At 40.1% G+C, this 19,573-nt stretch overlaps 1 protein-coding gene across 2 annotated transcripts; it reads right to left on the bottom strand.

Annotated features, from left to right (window-relative positions):
* Window positions 1-912: 912 nt before the first annotated feature.
* On the bottom strand, window positions 913-19,573 carry LOC110983489 (heat shock cognate 71 kDa protein-like). 2 transcript variants are annotated; one of them, XM_022242780.2, is made up of 10 exons: window positions 19,367-19,573; window positions 17,851-17,947; window positions 16,006-16,215; window positions 13,229-13,440; window positions 11,309-11,461; window positions 7,540-7,817; window positions 6,727-7,004; window positions 5,956-6,194; window positions 5,253-5,415; window positions 913-4,488 (listed from the first exon to the last, which is right to left on the bottom strand). In XM_022242780.2, the coding sequence occupies exons 1-10, from the start codon at window positions 19,439-19,441 to the stop codon at window positions 4,421-4,423; spliced, it is 1,773 nt and encodes a 590-aa protein (XP_022098472.2). In that variant the 5' UTR covers window positions 19,442-19,573; the 3' UTR covers window positions 913-4,420. The 2 variants fall into 2 exon arrangements, with proteins under 2 accessions (XP_022098472.2, XP_086998286.1); XM_087142160.1 differs by lacking the exons at window positions 17,851-17,947; window positions 19,367-19,573 and adding an exon at window positions 16,956-17,827.

Raw genomic sequence — 19,573 nt, 5'->3', positions numbered from 1 at the left:
ACGCACTTTCGTGAGTGACTCGTTTTTATGCGCTGATGACGAATCAGGGGCCGATGTGGCCTTTGCCCAAATGAGAATGGTGGCTGGTGGCGCAGTTCTTTATGTTAGGTCTTGTGCACAAAATGTTCGTGTGCAGTTATTGCCCTCATCGAATGCTTTCTTCTGGAGTTATTTTGGGAATAAATGGTGAAGTTGTAAATTACAAGATTTTGTTTCAGTTGAGTCACATTTATCATGCCATTTAAACAAAAGTGTATTTTATGAGGTCTCGATCTCATGATCACTCTTTGTGATGAAAAGCGCACCTTTTTTGTTATGACCTTCAGCTTTCCAGTGATGGTCAACATGTTGTTGGTCAGTCTTAGCCAAACTCGAGCAAAGCAACTTTCCCTTCTTCACTTGTAAGCACTTTCCCACGCTTCTCTTTTATTCAGACTTATTCAAGGGAGCAAAAAGGTGGAACACGTCAAAGGTGGGTATCGAATGTTCCTATTTTATTTTTGGCTGGAGGTAGGTTTAAAAAGATGTGTTTGCTAATTACTCGATATATCTGAGCTATGCGCATTCACTCGCATGACGAAAAATCTCAGACAAAGCGCCGAGACACTATTGAATACCATGAATAGCATTCCGAGTCGCAGAGAAGGTAGGACGACCCATTATATTTTCTGTTAACAAATAAAGTAAATAGCTGGTGCACACTGGTGCGAAACGGACGGGGCTACAGAGAGACTGTCAACATGGCCGCTACGAATTGCAATTTCCAAGTCCCATCTATAACCTCACACTATAATGGCAGAATAGGTGGATATAAGGGGAACCACAAACAACACTTATAAGCGCTTCACTTAGCAATCAACAAAATAAATATATACCTTTCTGTAATGAAGTGGTCAAAGGAAACACACAATATTTGAGTCGGAGGAACACTGAGTTTATTCTTGTCATGCAAGGCTCTGGAAACGAAGTGCAATAAGAGCAGAAAATGCACACGCAGTATTTGTGATACACCGAGGGAAAGTAATACAATAATACGACCATGGTGTCCGAAGTCCCCAAAATAGCCGAGTTAAAAGGTGAAGTCCAAGACGGAAGGGAACAAAGTTACTTTTCAAAAACTTGGCATTATTAGGTCCTTCGATAGCTGGGATATTACACTTATTGAGTTTTTTTCTTACCCCAGAAAGTTTTTGCAGACGATATGTTGCAATTTTGAATAGGAAAAATTTCTTTGTAGTTAACTCGAAAATATTTTTTTGTAATATCCAAGCGCCTGTTCCTTTGTTGAAGCAGTAATGACCCTTCCCACTGCGGATCGCTTTGTTGATTTCTGTAGGCTATTGAAGCAGGATTATATTAGACTTAATAATTTAACTAAATTGCAAAGCATTTTAACTTGAAGGAGATACATGGACTTTTCCAGAAGAGGACAGGCGACTGATCTCAACGATCTATACACTGAACTGCGTTTTCCAGGTTTCGTAAGGTGGACCTAGTTCTGCATTGTCAACAATTTCCTTTCTGTGGAATTGAAGTTATCCTATGTAGTCACATTTTCTCTATTTAATGATATTTTAAATGTTGTTTATGCTTCATTTTTCAGGTTTCGATCAGATGTTTCATGCCCAATCTATTTAGTGACCATCTGGAAGTGATCGTATACACTAAAAATATGCCTATTTATGCCTATGTTTATTACAGTCACAAAAATGTCGAGGTGTTAGAAGGGAAACAGGATGATTTCCAACTACAAAAATTGTAAATATTTTTTTGAAATTGTACAGTATGTGAAAACGGTGGGTTTTGTGCCAAATACCCCAAAGTGACTTTATGACCCGTTGATTTTTTCTAGTAGATTTGACTGAGTGTCATGCCTGCCATGATCAAAATCAGCAGTCTTTCATCAGTTAAAAAATAATTGTCTTGACAAGGTTTATAAATTATTCAATTTGCTTAATTGTTGAAGTACATTAGAATATATGTCTTTAACCTTATAACAAGATGGATTTTATTGTCGGTGATAGGCCTACTTTTTTTAAAACTTGCCTTTTTTCCTCTCAGATTTGCCCTTTTACTCCGAAATATACCCCCCCCTTCAATATATATATATTTTGTTTCTTCAATCGTTTTGTCAAATTTCATTCTAACACTCATCCCGTCCATCCAAATTACACAAATACCAACACTTCACTTTCTAAAACGATTTGTTCGAGCTTGATATGTGACATCCAATAACGGTACATATTTACTTATATTTGGTTAGAGCATGTGGAATTTAATTGTAAAATTCCTAAAATTCAGAGTATTTCATTGAATTTTCATTAAAACACACAGCGTAATCTCCAACAAAACTTTTGTACAAACAGCTGGGACAAACTCTGTGTATTTTTGCAGTATGTGCAAAGAGAAACGTGTGATAAGGGTGCAAAAGTGACACATTGATGAGACACAGTTGACAGGTTCTATTCTCTTCAGGCCATTCCGTGTTGTAAGTGTAACCCATACCTTCTTGGCTTGTTGGGCAGTGCATATTGGCAGACAGAGAGAAGCCCCATGTTCCAAAATTTTTCTCCCCTGTGTCTTTCTGTGCTAAGAATCCTTAGGACTTCCAGCTGATGCTGTTACTGCAGACGTTTTCCTACCAATTTTATCACAACTCCAGACATCCAATTTCTTTGCAAAATGCCAAAGTTTTAAATGAAGCGAAGAATGGCTTAAAGGTAGCTTCGTTAGCAGTGCATATGGTGAAACCTAAACATGCTGAATTAGTGTGAATAACTGGACTTACCATGTTGGGTAACATCGTTAACACTATATAGCCAGAATCAAGTGTGGGAAGAGGTTTTGCCTTTACAATAGCTGTGACAACTGAGACAGGTCACATAGGTTTACATTGCTAAGTTCATTCTGATATCCACCAAGAAAACAATATTTTTTCTGGAGATGTTTGTGCAACATCACAGTACGTACCCTCTCATCACTGGTGAGGTTTTTCGTGTGTGTTTTGTCCGAGGCCTTTCAGAAAAGAGAATAAGAAAGTGCTTTTGAATGAAGTCCTTCATGTACATTTGAAACACTTGAAAAGAATGGCAATATAATATTCATCCAGACTGAATGAAAGTAGCAAAGCAGCTTACTGAAATATGGGGAGGGGGGCACAGACAAAAGGCAGACGTTTTTGCCCGAGTTGGCCAATTTCCATCACATAAATTTAAATGAAATTATTATTAAACCATAATTTATGTGTGCAAAAATAAGTGAATTCTGAGAATTTTCAACCTACACAAAGGAGGGACTAGAATTCACAGGAGTCTAAATTTCAGGCGACTCAGGAAAAATGCTCAAGCTCAGCCGGCCAAATATTTGTTAACCATTTATAAGACTGGCTATGTGACGATCTTCCAACCTATAAGAATGGTTAAGCTAAGTATATATGAATCATTATTTAATTTTACGAGACTCAAGTGTCCACCAATAAGATAAACACTATAGAGTATTAGGAGACACTTTTCAGGAAAATAGAAGCATTGGTTTAACCAACTTGTTTTCCTCTCTTGGGATTAAATAGCCAGTGACAAAATGTTATTTGTATAGTGTTTGTATGTTTGTATAGTGAGTTTTAATCAATCTCGAGTCATTACTCTAGTTAATTTAATAACCAAAAAGCCAATCACCACCAGACCCAACGCATTTACATGCAGAATGATAACATCAAAAAGTGGTTTTCAATATTGTAAACTACGTGTGAATATTACAGACCTGTCAAAGAGTAAAAATATAAAAAAATATTAAGCTCGTCCCCACAGGCGCTGTTTATCTACAAAACAGTCCCTGCATGTATTACCTCTTGGCTCACACTGAATTCCATTCATGAGACTACTCTCTACAAATATCAAAGTCTGGTAAATAAAGAGCATGGCTTGAAAGCTGGGGCTTTACTCCCATGGGACGTGTATCTGTGTACTCTACAAGTACATCACAGGTAGGTGCTACACTACATGTGCACCATGCATATCAGGTGGACTTAAACTACATAAAAAGAGAAAGCGGTGGTTACTAAGTGAGACTCTTTATGTGACGAGATTAAGTTTTAATTGTTAATTGGTTGTTAAATTAATTTGATTATAAACAGATTTTAATCTGACCCTTTGACAGTGATCACAAACCTTAACCACTAGGCCACAAGCACCACTACGTTTTTACATGCAGCTCCCGCCTTCCAAAATCAGAAGTAAGCGATGAGAAAAGAATTGACTTTACGAACTAAGGAATGTTAATCGAAGGAAAAATAACGCAGTGTACTCTGATATGCTTGACTGATTGGGTATTATATTGGAATCATGTAACCTTCAAGCTTCTCAAAGAACAATTCTGTCCAGGCAAAGCCTTCCGGGTCCTTCTTGGCAGTGATGCGTTAGTGCTAGGCCTCCTCCGCCTGGAACTTCTCAGCAGCCGCCAGCTTCTGAATCTCCTCTTGGGATAGACGACCTTTGCAAATACAAACACCTTAGAATGAGCTCATCTTCAAACCAGACGGAGGGAATCCGCCATCACTTAAGCTGGGTAACTCAAAATATCTTAAATAGTACTAGGACAGGTATTATTCCAATTGACTTCACACAAAGGAAAACAATCTTATCATTTTGCAATGAAGGTTGTAATTTTCCACCCCTAAAGAGTCTTTCTTCAGCAGTTGGAAAGCTGCAAGTACATAAGGCTGTTACAAGATGCTGGTGAAGGAATTAACCCAGCCTAAGAGCTGATCCTCTTAAATACCTCTCGGTCAAATTTGAAGAATCAAGGAGGATTGACAGTTTTTACGTTTAGAATCTCTCTCACAAAGAAGAATACCCCATGTGTTGAATGCAGAGATTCAACATTAAGCCTGGGATCACGAACTTTATTCTCCTATATTACTACTTTCCAATTCCTTTTCAAGAACTGTTCATCATGCACTCAACAGGCGCCATGCCAGTGCACTGCTTTTTACTTCTCCCTTGCACTCTGCCTGGGCTCAAATCCCACTTAGGCTGACACGTACGCTCGTGTTTCTAATCCCAACCCGACCAATTTTCTCCCAGAACACTCGTGGTGTATTTCATCTATCTCTAAAAGTGTACAAAGCTTAATTAATCTAAGCTACAGTGCCTTGGGCACTTTTCTGAGGCAACCTTGCCAGAAAAACTCATTAACAATGAAATCAATCCAGGCAAGAGACGAGTCAATCGGCTCCACTCCTGCTCCAGCCTCACCTTTGTCGCTGGTGATTGTGATGCTGTCTTCTCTGCCACCGCTAATTAAAGCAGCAGACACATTCAAGATGCCATTGGCATCAATGTCAAAGGTCACCTCAAGATTCGGGACACCCCTTGGAGCTGGTGGTATTCCAGATATCTCAAACTTCCCCAGAAGATTCTGTTTAAGGTACGAACACAACACGAATAACATGACTATATTTTTGTATGAAACCCACTATTGCCTTAATTTTCTATTATTTAAGTTAAATAATAAACACTTATTTCTCGAGGTACATAAAGGCACGAAACCATGAGTAATCAAATTTTCTTCTGTCCAACCAAACCTACTTCAAGCATATTGTTCCTGTGTATTTGACCGTTCTACCTAATTCTCCACGTACGTGCACGCTGACTGCAGCCAGTGACTGCTGCCATGCTTGCGACATTCATCGTATTGTGACACATTTTAAAAAGAAGGCAGAAAGGTTATAAACGGCGGTTCAAACTGATTCCAAGATAGTGAACTGATAAATCGATAATTTAATTGTCTGGATCTGTCAAAAATGTCTACAGAAATGTCCCTTGTTTAGATCAATCTGATGTTGAGGAGAGAAATTGAGGGAAAAATGGAATTGCCAAATCTCCTTCAGCCTGGTTTTGGTAAGATAAATTCACAAGTGCAAAAACAGTGGTACCTGGAAGGTGTATTGACACTTACGTTGTTTGCAGTCATGGATCGCTCACCCTCAAACACCTGGATCAGTACACTTGGTTGGTTGTCCAAGTAGGTGGTAAACTTCTGGGTTTGCTTGGTCGGAACTGTGCTGCTCCTCTTGATCAGTTTGGTAAAGACACCTCCAGCAGTCTCAACTCCGAGCGAGAGTGGGGCCACTTCAAGAAGAAGCAGATCCTGCACCTTCTCTGATTTGTCCCCATGCAAAATCGCCGCCTGCACAGCTTATAATTTAGATAAAGAAACAACCAAACAAGATCAACCACTGAGGAAGTCAGGTGTGGCTTGGAAATTCTACCCATGCATGGAAGCTCAAAAACCTTGTCTGCATATCGCAGGGACAGAATGGAAAGCTTTGCTCTGTAAAGAGAAATACTCGAGTCTCGATTAACTACGCTGGCATTATGGTGCACTGATATATCATGGAAGTAAACTCTGGAGTGAATTTAGGAGAACAAGATGGATGATTTTCTAAAATGTCCTGATCCGGTGCAGTGATGGTCTGATGGAGTTGTTTTAAGTGGAAGTGATGTATGTAAACAGACGGCAATAACACCAGCGTTTCTGGAAAAGGCAACACACATGTAAACTGACATACCGTTTATGTTCCTCTTCGGCCATATCTACATTATGGCTACAACTTTAAAAGAAATCTCCTGCTGATGGAAGCCACTATACCTTGTAGCTAAAGCCTTTTCTCATACACAGTCTCTGTATTATTGCCATCCGCAGCCAGTAATTCAGAAGCAGCCTTACCTGCTCCATAGGTCACAGCCTCATCTGGGTTAATGCTCTTGGTGATAAATTTGCCATCGAAATAGTCCTTCAACAACGCCCGGATTTGGGGAATTTTGGTGGAGCCGCCGACAAGCACAATCTCATTTATGCGGCTCTTCTCAAGTTTCGAGTCAGCCAAGGCTTTTTCAACGGGTTCCAGGGTGCTTCTGAACAAATCTATGTTCAGGTCTTCGAAACGGTATCTTGTGATAGAAGTGTTGAAGTCGATCCCTTCAAAGAGTGAGTCAAGTTCAATGCTAAAAAAGGCAGGAAGTGAAAGAATGAATATCAGGATTGATTTCTTTTAGTTTCTGAGTATATTTTCATACTTATACCTGTTTTGAATTAATAATCTTTAATTTTTTGGGGGGTTTAATTTACTCATTGTATTCCATCGTATATTATAATGGGGGCCTGGCCTAGTGTAAGCAACAGCTTTCTACCAGTCTACACTGTTCATCATGTGCATTAAATGGATGAATGGAAATAAAAAACCAACTGACCAAAAACATTGAATGCAAAGTTTCGTTAGGATTGAATTTCTAGCAAAAGGGGCTAATTTGTTAGTATACATAGGTAATTAATATTAACATATGGCTCCAACCCTCATGTAGAAGTACAGCATTGCTCAATGCAATATTTTACATTATGAAATTCGTCAGAGAGAATCATGCACCCCTTCCCCCAACAGTGCATATTTTGTTCGGCGTTAAATTTCAAGCACCTTTTTTTCTCTCCAGACTTCCTTGTGCAAGAAGACAAACAGCCAAACGGACATGTCCATCTACTCACCTGACCTTTTTGCTGGACGACAAGGTCCTCTTGGCACTCTCGCATCCTATGCGCAGTCGCCTCAGGGCCCGCTCGTCAGTCGATAAGTCCTTCTGATGCTTGCGTTTGAATTCTTTAATAAACCACTTGACCATCCGGTTGTCGAAGTCCTCGCCCCCCAAATGGGTGTTTCCGTGACTTGACTTGACCTCAAAGACGCCTTCTTCAATTGCCAACACTGACACGTCGAGCTTGCCGCCACCCAGGTCAAAGATGAGGATATTTCTCTCACTGTTAACCTGCAAGTCCAAGACAGATGCAGTTTTCCATACTAACAATTACAACAAAGAATCTTTCGCTTGTGTACATTTTTAAATGTTACTCAACTTTTATTTGGTACATAGGGCCGTACTACGGCCTAACAGGTGAATCAGTCTAGTGTCACATGCAAAACTGAAAGATTTAAACTGAAGTTCTGCTACTCAACCCTGTCATTATGCAGCTTCATGCTCCCATAGGAACATGCCCAGGTATCTCCCATATAATACCATAATGTACATCCTCACTGACGCCATTGTATTGTCACGAACGGCACAGACAGATGTGCAAGTCTAATCGTGTAAGTGTCCGTGACCCGTTACATTACGTCATTAATTTTAAGCCAATAGTTTGCAGAGTTAAGTTACGTGTGGGGCTTCGGCCTGGTGCGCAGACGAAATACAATCCGCATGCACTTGGTTGGTTCTCTTGCCAGGGGCAAACTGGTCGTAAGATTTCCAACCGTGTTGCGTCGTACTGTGGAGGCTGCTCGACGACGGAGGCCTGCTGAAGAGACAGCTAGGTACCGTTTTACTAGCCTAGGGAAAATTACTTATGATTGTCAACTGTCAATGAACATTGCTTTATATTTCTAAGGTTAATTCAAGGTCGAAATTACATCAGAGTAATTCCTTTTTGGCTTGCCTGGTGCGAGTGGAAAGTGTACATAACACTTGTTATTATTTTGTAACTGTTAGTGTTTATTCAGTATCAGTAAATCACCGACTTTGGGGCTGACAGGTACGATAAAGAGGCAGACATTTTGATAACATTGGGCTATACCAATGGATTACGCTCGTGGGTCACCTTGCGGGTTACCTGGTGAGTTAATTTGTGGGTAACCTTGTGGGTCACCTTCGGGTTACTTTGTGGGTTACCTTGTGGGTTTCCATCAGTGGTTTACCTTGCGGTTTACTTGTGGTCAGTGTAGCGAGTTTACTATAATTAAACCAATTTTCAGTGTAAATAAAACTGATTGAAGTGTGATTAAAGCAATTACTAGATTCTTAGTTACTGCAAAGGATTAGACTGTCTATTGACCTTTATTGTGTCCAAATTGTTGTGTGAATTCCGAGATATTAATAGTCAGCTACAAATCGGTAGTAAATTGCTCCCAAAATGAAACCATGCTCCTCAGGCCCTAGATCGCTCTGACGATCCCTGCAGTTCTGACAATATTGCAGCGAATCAAGGTGAGAATCGCCACAGTATTGTCGTTACCGGGTCCACCCTTGATGTAGCCCACCTAGCCAAGGAAATCATCGACGTCGCAAACAATCAACGTGAGTCCACCTCCAAACAAGATTTCAACGATTAAAGTTCCACGACTCACCATTGCAATATTTAAAGCAATATTTCAAGTTTAACGCCCTCAAGAGTAAGACCTCCAAGCAAGACCAAACCGAGGAATTCAAGTCCTAGCTATATCTTGAGGCCCACGGGATCTTCTCAGGCATCAAGCCCCACCTTTGCTGCCACGCAGCATTCACCAAGCAAACAGTCAATCAAACTTAGCCACTCGCCTATCCACAGCTGAAACTAAAATTGTCTCCCATGGTGAATACATGCAGTACGCCATAACTTTCAAAGTAGCCGACACAGAAGAAGTAACCCAACCCACTGAACGACACTGACCGCCATCTCCATAAGTGGTCGAATTTCGCCACCCCATCATCAAGAACTCGGTTAACAGCACGCTGGTTCACCGAGCATGCAACGTCTGTGCAATGAGTAACTGTCATCAGAGTTGAACTACAACACCACAACATTGCAAAGGAACGAGTGAGAAACCATCAATAAAAAATTGCTTATTTAGTGATAGTTTGGGTAGGTTGAATGCAGTGGACTCTAAGAATTCCTGCAGTGAAAGGCCAAGACCGATCCGCCTCGTACCATCCTGCATTAAATGACATTTTTTCAAAGATGTTAAGGATGAGGCGCCACTGAAACCCAGCTGGCTCGGTTTCATCGTCCATTATTGCAGCACTCCTCACCCTGTAACACTCTAGATTCCCTCTGATGTACTGATAAGAAGGAACTACACGCGCATGAATCTACTTAGACCTGACGTTGGGAAAACAGTCTAATAAACAGGGCCAAACGAAAAGAGGAGCATGATGTGTCATCACGTAGAACTTTATACCCCGTATTTGTTTTGGAAGAGTCATTAATATTCATTATGTTTATCCTTTTGTTCATCCCTCATAAATATTCATTTTCCCAGTATATCGCGCACAATTGATACTTCGAATCCGGGCCGTGTCGGCGTCATTCGGACGCTGACCGTATTGGAGATGACATTTTTTTAAAACGTCTCCTTTCCTGGCATTCATTCTCTAGAATAAATCAACAAAACCAGAGATGTCGAATCCTCTGCTCCCTTAAACGACTCTACATAATACCAAGGGTCACATAAGCAACAAAGATGTTATAGGTGCGGAGGGTGATTTTGTCGTTTTAGAATCTGCTAAGGACATCTGCTGCTCTTTGGTGTCTCCAGGACACATCAATGAGTGTAGATGTCCTGTGTGTTTCACCACCAGGATGAAAAATGAACGCATATAGACGTCGCCAAGATTGCATACGGAAATGACATACATGTAGGTGAAACCAGGACAGAACCACCGTTTACTGATTAATCAGTGCATGTGGTGGAAATCTTGTCGCCGGTTGCAGAACCACTAGACGATCAACCTACTACTAGGACGACTATAACCTGCCTTAAAGACAAGTCGGATAGTTCATTTTTTTTTGAGTTTGTTCGCTTGTTAACTCCTCACAGTTTTGGAAAGAAATACGTTTTACAAATGTTCTTGGGCTAAGGATGTCGGCTAGTTGGTCGTGATCTTATGAACATTACATTTTGTTGTTGAAGTGTTGTAGATTGAACTTCGTTCTTAGATAGATAAAACTTAAGTTGCACCTTAAAGAATTACTACATAACAGGAGCGCAGGGCATCTAGTGGAGATGAACCTAAAGTTTTAGAGGGAATTTCGATATTATTTACCATTTCAAGGCACAAAAGGTAAACCATTATAAAAGGAGTCTGCCCGAACAATCGAAAAATAGGAGTAGTTGTCTTCCCCTTGATCTGTTACTAATGTCTATAGACTGGCATCGGCCACGTCCACGACAGATGCAATCTTCAGCTGCTGGATGAGTTGCGCTGCTGATGCCACAAATACTTGCGCATAATTATGCTTTATTCAGTGGACCATGGAGCCCCACTGACTCCATAGAAGGGTGACATCAGTAGGCCTACATAGGCTTTATATGGCAAAAAGTCCCGAGAGACAGTGACAACATGGCCAAACATTTATACTTTATTGTATGATGATACACAGATGTCGGGACAGATTTCAGTGGGGACAATTTTTGCCTCCCAAACTCAGTCTCGTCATGTCAATTTTCTGAATTTTTTCCCTCCAAATGTGCAACGCTGATAAATTAAAGCCTGACGGGCATCAGTACCTTCTTATCAAGACCATAAGCAAGGGCAGCTGCAGTTGGCTCATTGATGAGACGCAAGACGTTGAGGCCAGCAATGACACCGGCATCTTTGGTGGCTTGGCGCTGGGAGTCACTGAAAAAGGCCGGGACGCTGATTACGGCATCGGTGACAGTCTGCCAATTGGAAGAAAAATAAGGGTCACAAATAAATAGTGATAATGGTAATAAATAACGGTTACAAAGTGACACACAGCTGCATACCACTCGAGAATGTAGCCCCCCTAAATTATTAAGACTGCCTTATTGAAACCAATGCTGACCCTTTGTTTTTTATTTAGTGCAGGGATTTAGAGATCGTTAAAAAATCCATTTTTAACCCATCTATTTAAGTTTTTTGTTGTGCCTGAGCAGACGTCTCGTTGTAGCAAAACACTATTCGAAATCTTTCAGCGCAATTACAAAGAATCTTATGACAAGTGTCAAGTCTGTCCAGAGGCTGATTTTGTTCATGAATTGACTTTTGTTTGTGGACTTACAAAGACGTTGTTTCCGACTAAACAGTTTCATATTTGTGTAAATAATGTAGACAAGGTTGAAGGAGGCTGCTTATAGATGCGGTATGATCACAGTTGCTACCAGACTAATCTACATAGCTCGCAGCTTGCCTGTTATATGTGCATCGATTCGTCTTTCAAATTACATCACAGTTGGCAGGGTGGCAGCTTAAAACATATTTTTAGCAGTTATGTTTTGGCACGCAAGATGACCTCAAAATAAAACTATTTTTCCACAAAAACATTACCTATTACTCGCAAAAACAGGTAACACGAAAAAAGGGCGAAACCAGCTCCATGCAGGTAGTTTTGTGCACAGAGGAAAATTGTTCATTAACAAAGCTTGTTGCGGGGTTCTGTTGTAACGCAAAACAAAATCATTGTACTGACACAAAGTGCGTCCGTTAAAAAGATTCCCTGTTAATTACTGATACATTTTACAGAAAACCCATTGTAACACAAGGTATTTTACAATTCGCCTCACCTAGGTTATAGAATAAAGAACACACCTTACATTAGGTGGTGAACTAGCATTTATACTCTTCGATCATCAACCAGTGCAAGTATTAACTGTTCGCCTGCTTACAGTAAGTTACAACAAACTAACGGTTCTTAACGACCAGTTGATTTTCCCTGGCTAAGTTCAGTAAATTTTTTATCTAAGGTTAGCGTGTCTTTTGCCATGCTGACTGCTTGCCTTTGGTGACTCTCCCGGGGTCCCCCCATTGAAGTGACGGGGGATTACTCGTACATGTGTGATTCCCCTCCCCACACGCACATCCACACACTTTTCAAGTCACTGACTTTATGCGCACCCCCTTTTTTTGAAATTTGTATAATTGAGGAGACATGGCTTTGTTCCGTGTCACACTTCACACAATTAAGGATGACCTTTCGAAAATCATGCTTCAACCACATGTAACAAGAAACTCTTCACCCGTGCTGCTTACGGTTTTCATGAAATACTTGGAGTCAATTTTAAGTGTAAAATCGTGTGCTTAGCAACGCTGTAAAATTGGGGCGAGCTAACCACCGAAACAAAAAATAACGGTTATCAGTTGTGTGAACAAAGACCAGAAACGAGCTTTCTCCATCAGTGGTGTCTATATATATCGGATATTGATCGGTTTGACCTTATTTTTCAACACAGAGTGAAAAAATATAATCTTTTGTATCCAAACACGTTGATTTCTAGACATATATTAACAAGAATCATCCCTACATGATGTTCTTTTTGCTTCTTGAACTGAAACGCTCAACGTGTGCAGGCAGTTAGGTGCTGAATTAATGTGTTAATTACACATAAATTATAGCATTTGCTTAAATGTGAAAATTGATCCACTCAAAAATCCAGAAATAAAACAAATAGAACAGTTTGACAGGGTACCTGTCCGAGGTAAGCCTCTGCTGTCTGCTTCATCTTGACCAAAAGCATGGCAATGATCTCCTCGGGGTGAAACGTCTTTGTTTTGCCTTTGTATTCAACCTGGATTTTTGGCTTAGTGGCATCGTCCACGACTGCGAAGGGCCAGTGCATGTTCTTCAGGTCTGACTGCACGGACGATTCACTGAACCTTTCACCAATCAGACGTTTAACATCTGAAAACACACACAAAACAACAGTAAATTTACGCCCTCTGCGTGTAAAAAAGTATACGGATAATTATGGAATTCCATATCTGCCGTCGTGCGTCGCCCGTCGTGCGTCGCCCGTCGTGCGTCGTCCGTTGTGCGTCGCCCGTCGTGCGTCGCCCGTCGTGCGTCGTCCGTTGTGCGTCGCCCGTCGCCCCTCGTGCGTCGCCCGTGATTTTTTTGGTCACGATTGCGTAGTGGTATTTTTAACTTTGACCCATGATCGTTTCACATGTACTTGTCCTTGTTCGATCAATCCACCATGCCTGACTCTCATTTTAGCAATAGAACTAGAAGATGTACATGTAGGCCTATTTGTTTTTGCAGTTGCGCCAAACTCCAATTGAAAGAAGAAATAATATCCTGACATCGGCTAAGTAACGTGTATATGAAATAACACCATTTTGGTTACATAAATAAATCAACAAAATAGACTTTTGTTACGGTAGATTGTTTTTCTCGATAACTTAATTACTCTAGCCGTAACTTTACTCGTCAACAGCCAGACTTTAGGTCTATAGCCTATGTGATATTTCTGTCTGTCCCTGCACGATATCCCACAGAACGGAATGCAAATAATAGATTATTTACAATGTTTGATTCCCAATAGTTTTCATAAGAGACGAACTGATTCAACATTATTTTGAGGGCGGGTATACCTATGATGAAATCTGCTGTATACTCCAAATTAGACATGACTTTATCTGCAGGTTGGCTCACAGAAGTCTTTTAAACAGTAACGTTACTTGTTAGCCCCATAAATAATGCTGATGTGCTGGACAACCTGTTCTCATTGGTCTATCTACCATGGCATACACACCCACAAATACCAACACGTCATATTTTCTGAAACTTAAACCAAGTGGTAATTGCACCTTAACAATACATTTAATAAACAGTTTGTTATCCACAGCACGTCTAGTATTTCTGGATTTCAAGGTGAAATTGAGAGGAGGAGGTAGAATATCTGTATCGGTTGGCAGATTTCTTCCTGGAATTTGATGAAAACAAGTCGGCACATTTTTACAGTATGCAAATTAGAATAACACTGCGGATAAGGTGGCTGGAACATTTTTGCTGAAAATGTTTTTCCCCAAAAAACACTTGGTTGAATTCTCAGAGGCGATATTTTCTTGTCAGGGGGCAGGGGTAGTCTAGCATTATTGGAATTAATTATGTGACTAGTATATGCTTTGCAGGTGGAATTTGTACTTGCCTTACTCGGAAAAGATCTTTAGAAGTGAATGGAATCATCACTTTGTCATTTGTTAAACAACGGATTTTGCAGGTCCAAAGCAACACATTTGACGGACGACGGGCGACGCACGACGGGCGACGCACGACGGGCGACGCACGACGGACGACGCACGACGGGCGACGCACGACAGACGACGCACGACGGGCGACGCACGACGGACGACGGAAAATGGCATGTTTGCAACTGGTAAATGGCAGAATTGGGACACAACAAAAAGCAAAATGCGACGGACGACGAGCGATGGGCGACGGCAGATATGGAATTCCATAGATAATAGATTTTAAATAACAGAGCCATGCAGTCAACATAGCAGAGGCTCTGTTTTAAAGAAAGCAAATCATGAAAAACTAGTATTCATGAAGTATTTGACTTGACCTAAAGTTCTAGGTTACTTTCGTGATTCCAATCAAATTTAGTGTGGTTGGATGTGTCATAAATTCAGTTGAATGAGGTTCTGAAGAGTCACGCGACTTTTTAAAAAGTGACTCAGGACGGAGGTCGTGGATAAACGTTGCCATGGTGATAAACTTTACAACAGGTCCATTTCTTCCAAGTGTAAGGTAAGAAGTACCCTCTTTATAGGGTAACACTGCGTGACGGGAAGAAAAACGGTAGAAGCTTGGTGTCATAACAAACATTTTGCTTTGCCAAAATACACAATATGTTAGGGGGAATGCATCATAATATCATTATATGTATTGCAGCTAAACATTCCGCGAACCCTAATTTTCATTGAAATTCTTACAAACATTAATAAAAATAGAACTACATCCAAAATAGCACGACACCAGCATTCTTACCAATTAAACTTAATTAAAAATTAGACTGTCACTTTCAGAGAAAAATCTGTTTTGCCCCTTTAAACCAAAGGATACGCCAGTGGTCCATTTAATACTAACAGGTTCTTATAATTATGCTTAAAAATGAATTTACAAAAAAGTACATTTTACAGGTCTATAAAAACACAATGCCGGATGTCCCCCGAAAAACGCAACACGATTAAACAGACCTTTTTTTCTTGAGTAAAAAGAGTGAGAAATTGGTATATATATTTTTTTCAACTGACCAAACTGAGACGACATGTTAGTTCAAATCAAATAAGATCAACTGACATTTTACTGAAGCTGCTTATAAGGTCAGACATTAATTAAGAATCATGGCAGTGACTTTGTACCGTTAGTGTTAGAACCAGGGCGCCGTTTTCAAGATATCATAGGTTTTGCGTTTTACCTGGGGCTCCATTTTACCCCCAATCTCCTTCCACTCCGCCTTACCATACACTGTGTTGGAGGGGTTCATTGCCGCCTGTTTTTTTGCCGCATCTCCGATTAGACGCTGGGTATCGGTGAAGGCGACATAGCTGGGCGTGTTCCGGTTGCCTTGTTCATTGGGGATGATCTCCACTTCTCCGTTCCGGAAAACGCCAACACGACAGTAGCTGGTGCCAAGATCGATACCTATAGCTGGAGCGGTCGTACCCCTCGCTTTAAAATAGAACAATTCAATTTAGATTTGCTTGTTGCTTCACAATTCGAGATGTTAACACTGAAGTTACAACGTCAAATGTGTGCTAGGCAGAATGAGAGTTGTCAGCGACATTGTGGTTATGCTAACCAGACTCACCACGGAGGAAAGAATAAATTAACCAAGGTCCTCAGTACAGACAATGATAGATTGAGACAGGTTTTATAGCAATTAGGGTTTACTTTACATCCACGTCCTTTGCGTACTATAACAGAGTAATGACAGTATGTACAAACTGAAGGGATGATGCTTTTCGGAGATGTTGTAACTCTTTATCATCTTCTTATTCATCAGCAATTTGGTCAAAGTCAACTGGAAGGTTCTACGTTTGTAAAAAAGAGGCTGAGACAAAGATTTCAATCTTCTTTGGCCTCTTTAGTGACAGAAATTATTTGTAAATAAAGATGTGCTTGTCGACATGTCTGATTCCACGGTGGTGAATTTACCAAGGTTCGAGGTTTGCATGGAACGCTTAGTGGTTTGTGATGTATGTAGACTAGATCAAAAATTGTGACCTTCAAAAATATCGCATTCTCAAAAATTATACACCAGTCCAAACGATTCACTGCCAACAGCCTTGCATCTTATTTCTGTTGGCCGAAACTGATCAAGGAAACCAAGTGGTTGTCATGATTGCAGATTGCGTCTAAAACCTACAGTGGATGCATCTCTCTTTAAACTCCGAAGTTTTTATTGTTACCGGTATTGACGGTTGCAATTCTTGGATAGCCTTTTCTTGTTTCGTACCTGTGGATTTGTGGATTTATAATGTGGGTAAATGATGAAATGAATAGTCAAGAAAATCTTCAACAATCCCTGGTGTCTTTGCATTCGTCAAAATGCACTGGGACTAAGTGGAAATTTAAAGGTTTGCTTTCTTGGTATGGACGGTGACGCCTTTGGCACTTATTGAACCTCGACGTTTGTTTTCACTACCCCCCTTGCTTACGCGAAAACGAGATTGTAGAGAGTTGCAAAGATTTGCTTACCTGTGGGCGATTGGTCCCAAATCCCATTGAGTTAACACACACAGTTGATGTCAGCAAAAATTAGATAAAATATTAGAATCCTTTGTAAAAGTAGATTATTGCTTTAACTTTATTACCTTATAAATTGAAAAAGTTCATAAAATATTTGATCTGTTTTATTTCGGCTTTTACCGAAGACTACCACCAGATTTCAAACCGTAAATGTTCATCGGCGTACAAGACTGCCGCATTGGACTATTCTTCCTGTATTTTAGATCTTTGGAAGTGATAGGTCAATTTTTGGCAGCATATTTCTCTTTTAGGTCTGGTAATTTTTCAGTTTCTATAAACTGATACACTAGCAATTATTTTCCCAAAGCCCCTTTTCCGAGTTGGACTTTTTAAGAAATAAGTGAATGACAAACATCTTACAATTTCTACAATGTTTGCCCGTTATTTTTCCTATCCAAGCGTGCCATGACGGGTCAACTTTCAGGCTCTATTGTGAAAGACTGAGAGTACATAAAACGTGCACAGACAAACGCTATACATGTACAAGAGATCCAAGTTCAAGAGCAAACTAATACCACTTTTTCCCCCCAACCATTTACCTTACATCATACATACATGATATTTCTTCCGTGATTGAATCGGGGGCCGATTCCTTGATTTGACGGTCTTCCAAACGCTTCAATAATTCCAAAAGATGACGATCCACTTCGTTCTAGAGTGCATTTGTGCATAATGAGGAGAAATAACGGTCAGCAGGTGAAAGAAAAATAATGCTAAACAGTTCTGCCCCCCTGTATGAAGAGTACCGTATAGTACACGAAAGAAACAACGAAAAATGCAAGTTTTCAAACTAAGTACTTTTGTACTTTAAGTGAATTTTGATAGAAAACGAGATCTCATTCATTAATGCTTCATGAAAATTGCATAATTCATATCCGTACACTGGTTACGATTCGATTTGTTTCTTTAATTCTTTGGGGGTATAATCTCCATAGACCGTAAACACAAGAACGGGTATTGTTTAACTCGTCAGAGAATCGTGACAAATGGTTCTGTGAACTCGAGATTACAGTTTATTCATAACAACCGGATGGGCCATCTTGAACTGAATGAGTGCTTGGAATTCATTTTTTTTCTAACAATACTTGCATTTATTTTCCCAACCATGGTTACTTTGCTAGTTATTGTAAATATTACTCCAAATGGAAGTAGTATGCCAAAGTAACCAGCTTTTTCTTGCTCCCGGTTATCCGCCACAAAATAAAACCATTTGTCAGCTCGTGCTCTCTATCAGGTAACAATGTTGAAGTTCATTGTTCAACTTCAATGGGGATCATTACCTTTAGCACTCTATTCCTATTATAAGGGAACAAATTCTACTTTTTTCAAAATAACTTATCTAAACAAATTGTTGGTGATGTCCTCTATCATATCAAAAAGAAAAACAAACAGTGCTTTTGGTTTTTGAGAGAACTTTAGGGGTAAAACAGCAGCGTAAATGACTGCCCCAATGAAACTTGTGAACACCAAATAAGCAAAATGAATGCAGTCTGGGTCTTTGACCTGGATGGAGATTAGTTTTGATGAATCCAAAAAGCCCGAGTCGGGTATTAAACCAGGCGAAAAACAAAATTGCGTCATTTGACTGAGTGGTTGTCTTTTGCCAAACTCGGGTTAGGAATTTGAGTAGTCTTTTTGCTTAAATATTGTCAAAATTTACCTAAACTAGGCCTATTGAGTAATGGTTCCTTAAGGTCAAAATGTTAGTTAGTTTGCTAAATTGGACTTTGTTTCCTTATTACAGGAACAGGGTGCTAATGGTAATGAATCCCACTTCAACAGTGAGATGGTTTTGAGGACACGGCAAAAAAAAAACTTGAAAAAATGGAAAGTAAGATAAAATGTCACGAAACTTTATCCTAGCATGGTTGGCATCAATTTGGAGAATTATTATAGTTTGTGTCTATAATGAATAACATAATGCTCATCACAAAACAGACAGGTTGAAGCGAAATAGACAGTTGCCTATCACCTGCTTATGCCAGCAGTTTACACTAAGACCATTTTAATTTGCTTTAGTCTAACATGGCTACAGATATTTATCACCTGATGCCTACTTAAACAAACTTACAAATCTTTCTACCCGCGCCAAAGCCAAACCAGCTAAGCTCAATGTCACCAGTAGAAGGAACTTGATGTGCACCATATTAGTAGCATGAATTTTAGCCAATTAAACAGATATAAACACTCTGCCGCGGTCGCTGGCGTTCACCTTACTTATTCGGTGCGGTCCCGTTGGTTTATACAGCACGCCACTGCTTCTGCACTACTCAGTGAC

Source organism: Acanthaster planci, linkage group LG10, assembly GCF_054643075.1.
Source record: "Acanthaster planci isolate LZ-2023a linkage group LG10, COTS_SCS, whole genome shotgun sequence".
Taxonomy (NCBI): Eukaryota; Metazoa; Echinodermata; class Asteroidea; order Valvatida; family Acanthasteridae; genus Acanthaster; species Acanthaster planci.
Note: the sequence above shows the minus strand (reverse complement) of the source record. Positions and strands in the feature narration are given on the sequence as shown.

What these genes read in the sequence shown, in the direction of transcription:
- LOC110983489 (XM_022242780.2), bottom strand. Translation starts at nt 19,441, where the DNA reads ATGGTGCACATCAAGTTCCTTCTACTGGTGACATTGAGCTTAGCTGGT. An exon ending in CCCCTCCAACACAGTGTATG is followed by an intron (nt 13,441 to 16,005) that starts GTAAGGCGGAGT and finishes GTGTGTTTTCAG; the next exon opens with ATGTTAAACGTCTGATTGGT. An exon ending in GGCTGTGACCTATGGAGCAG is followed by an intron (nt 6,195 to 6,726) that starts GTAAGGCTGCTT and finishes CTAAATTATAAG; the next exon opens with CTGTGCAGGCGGCGATTTTG.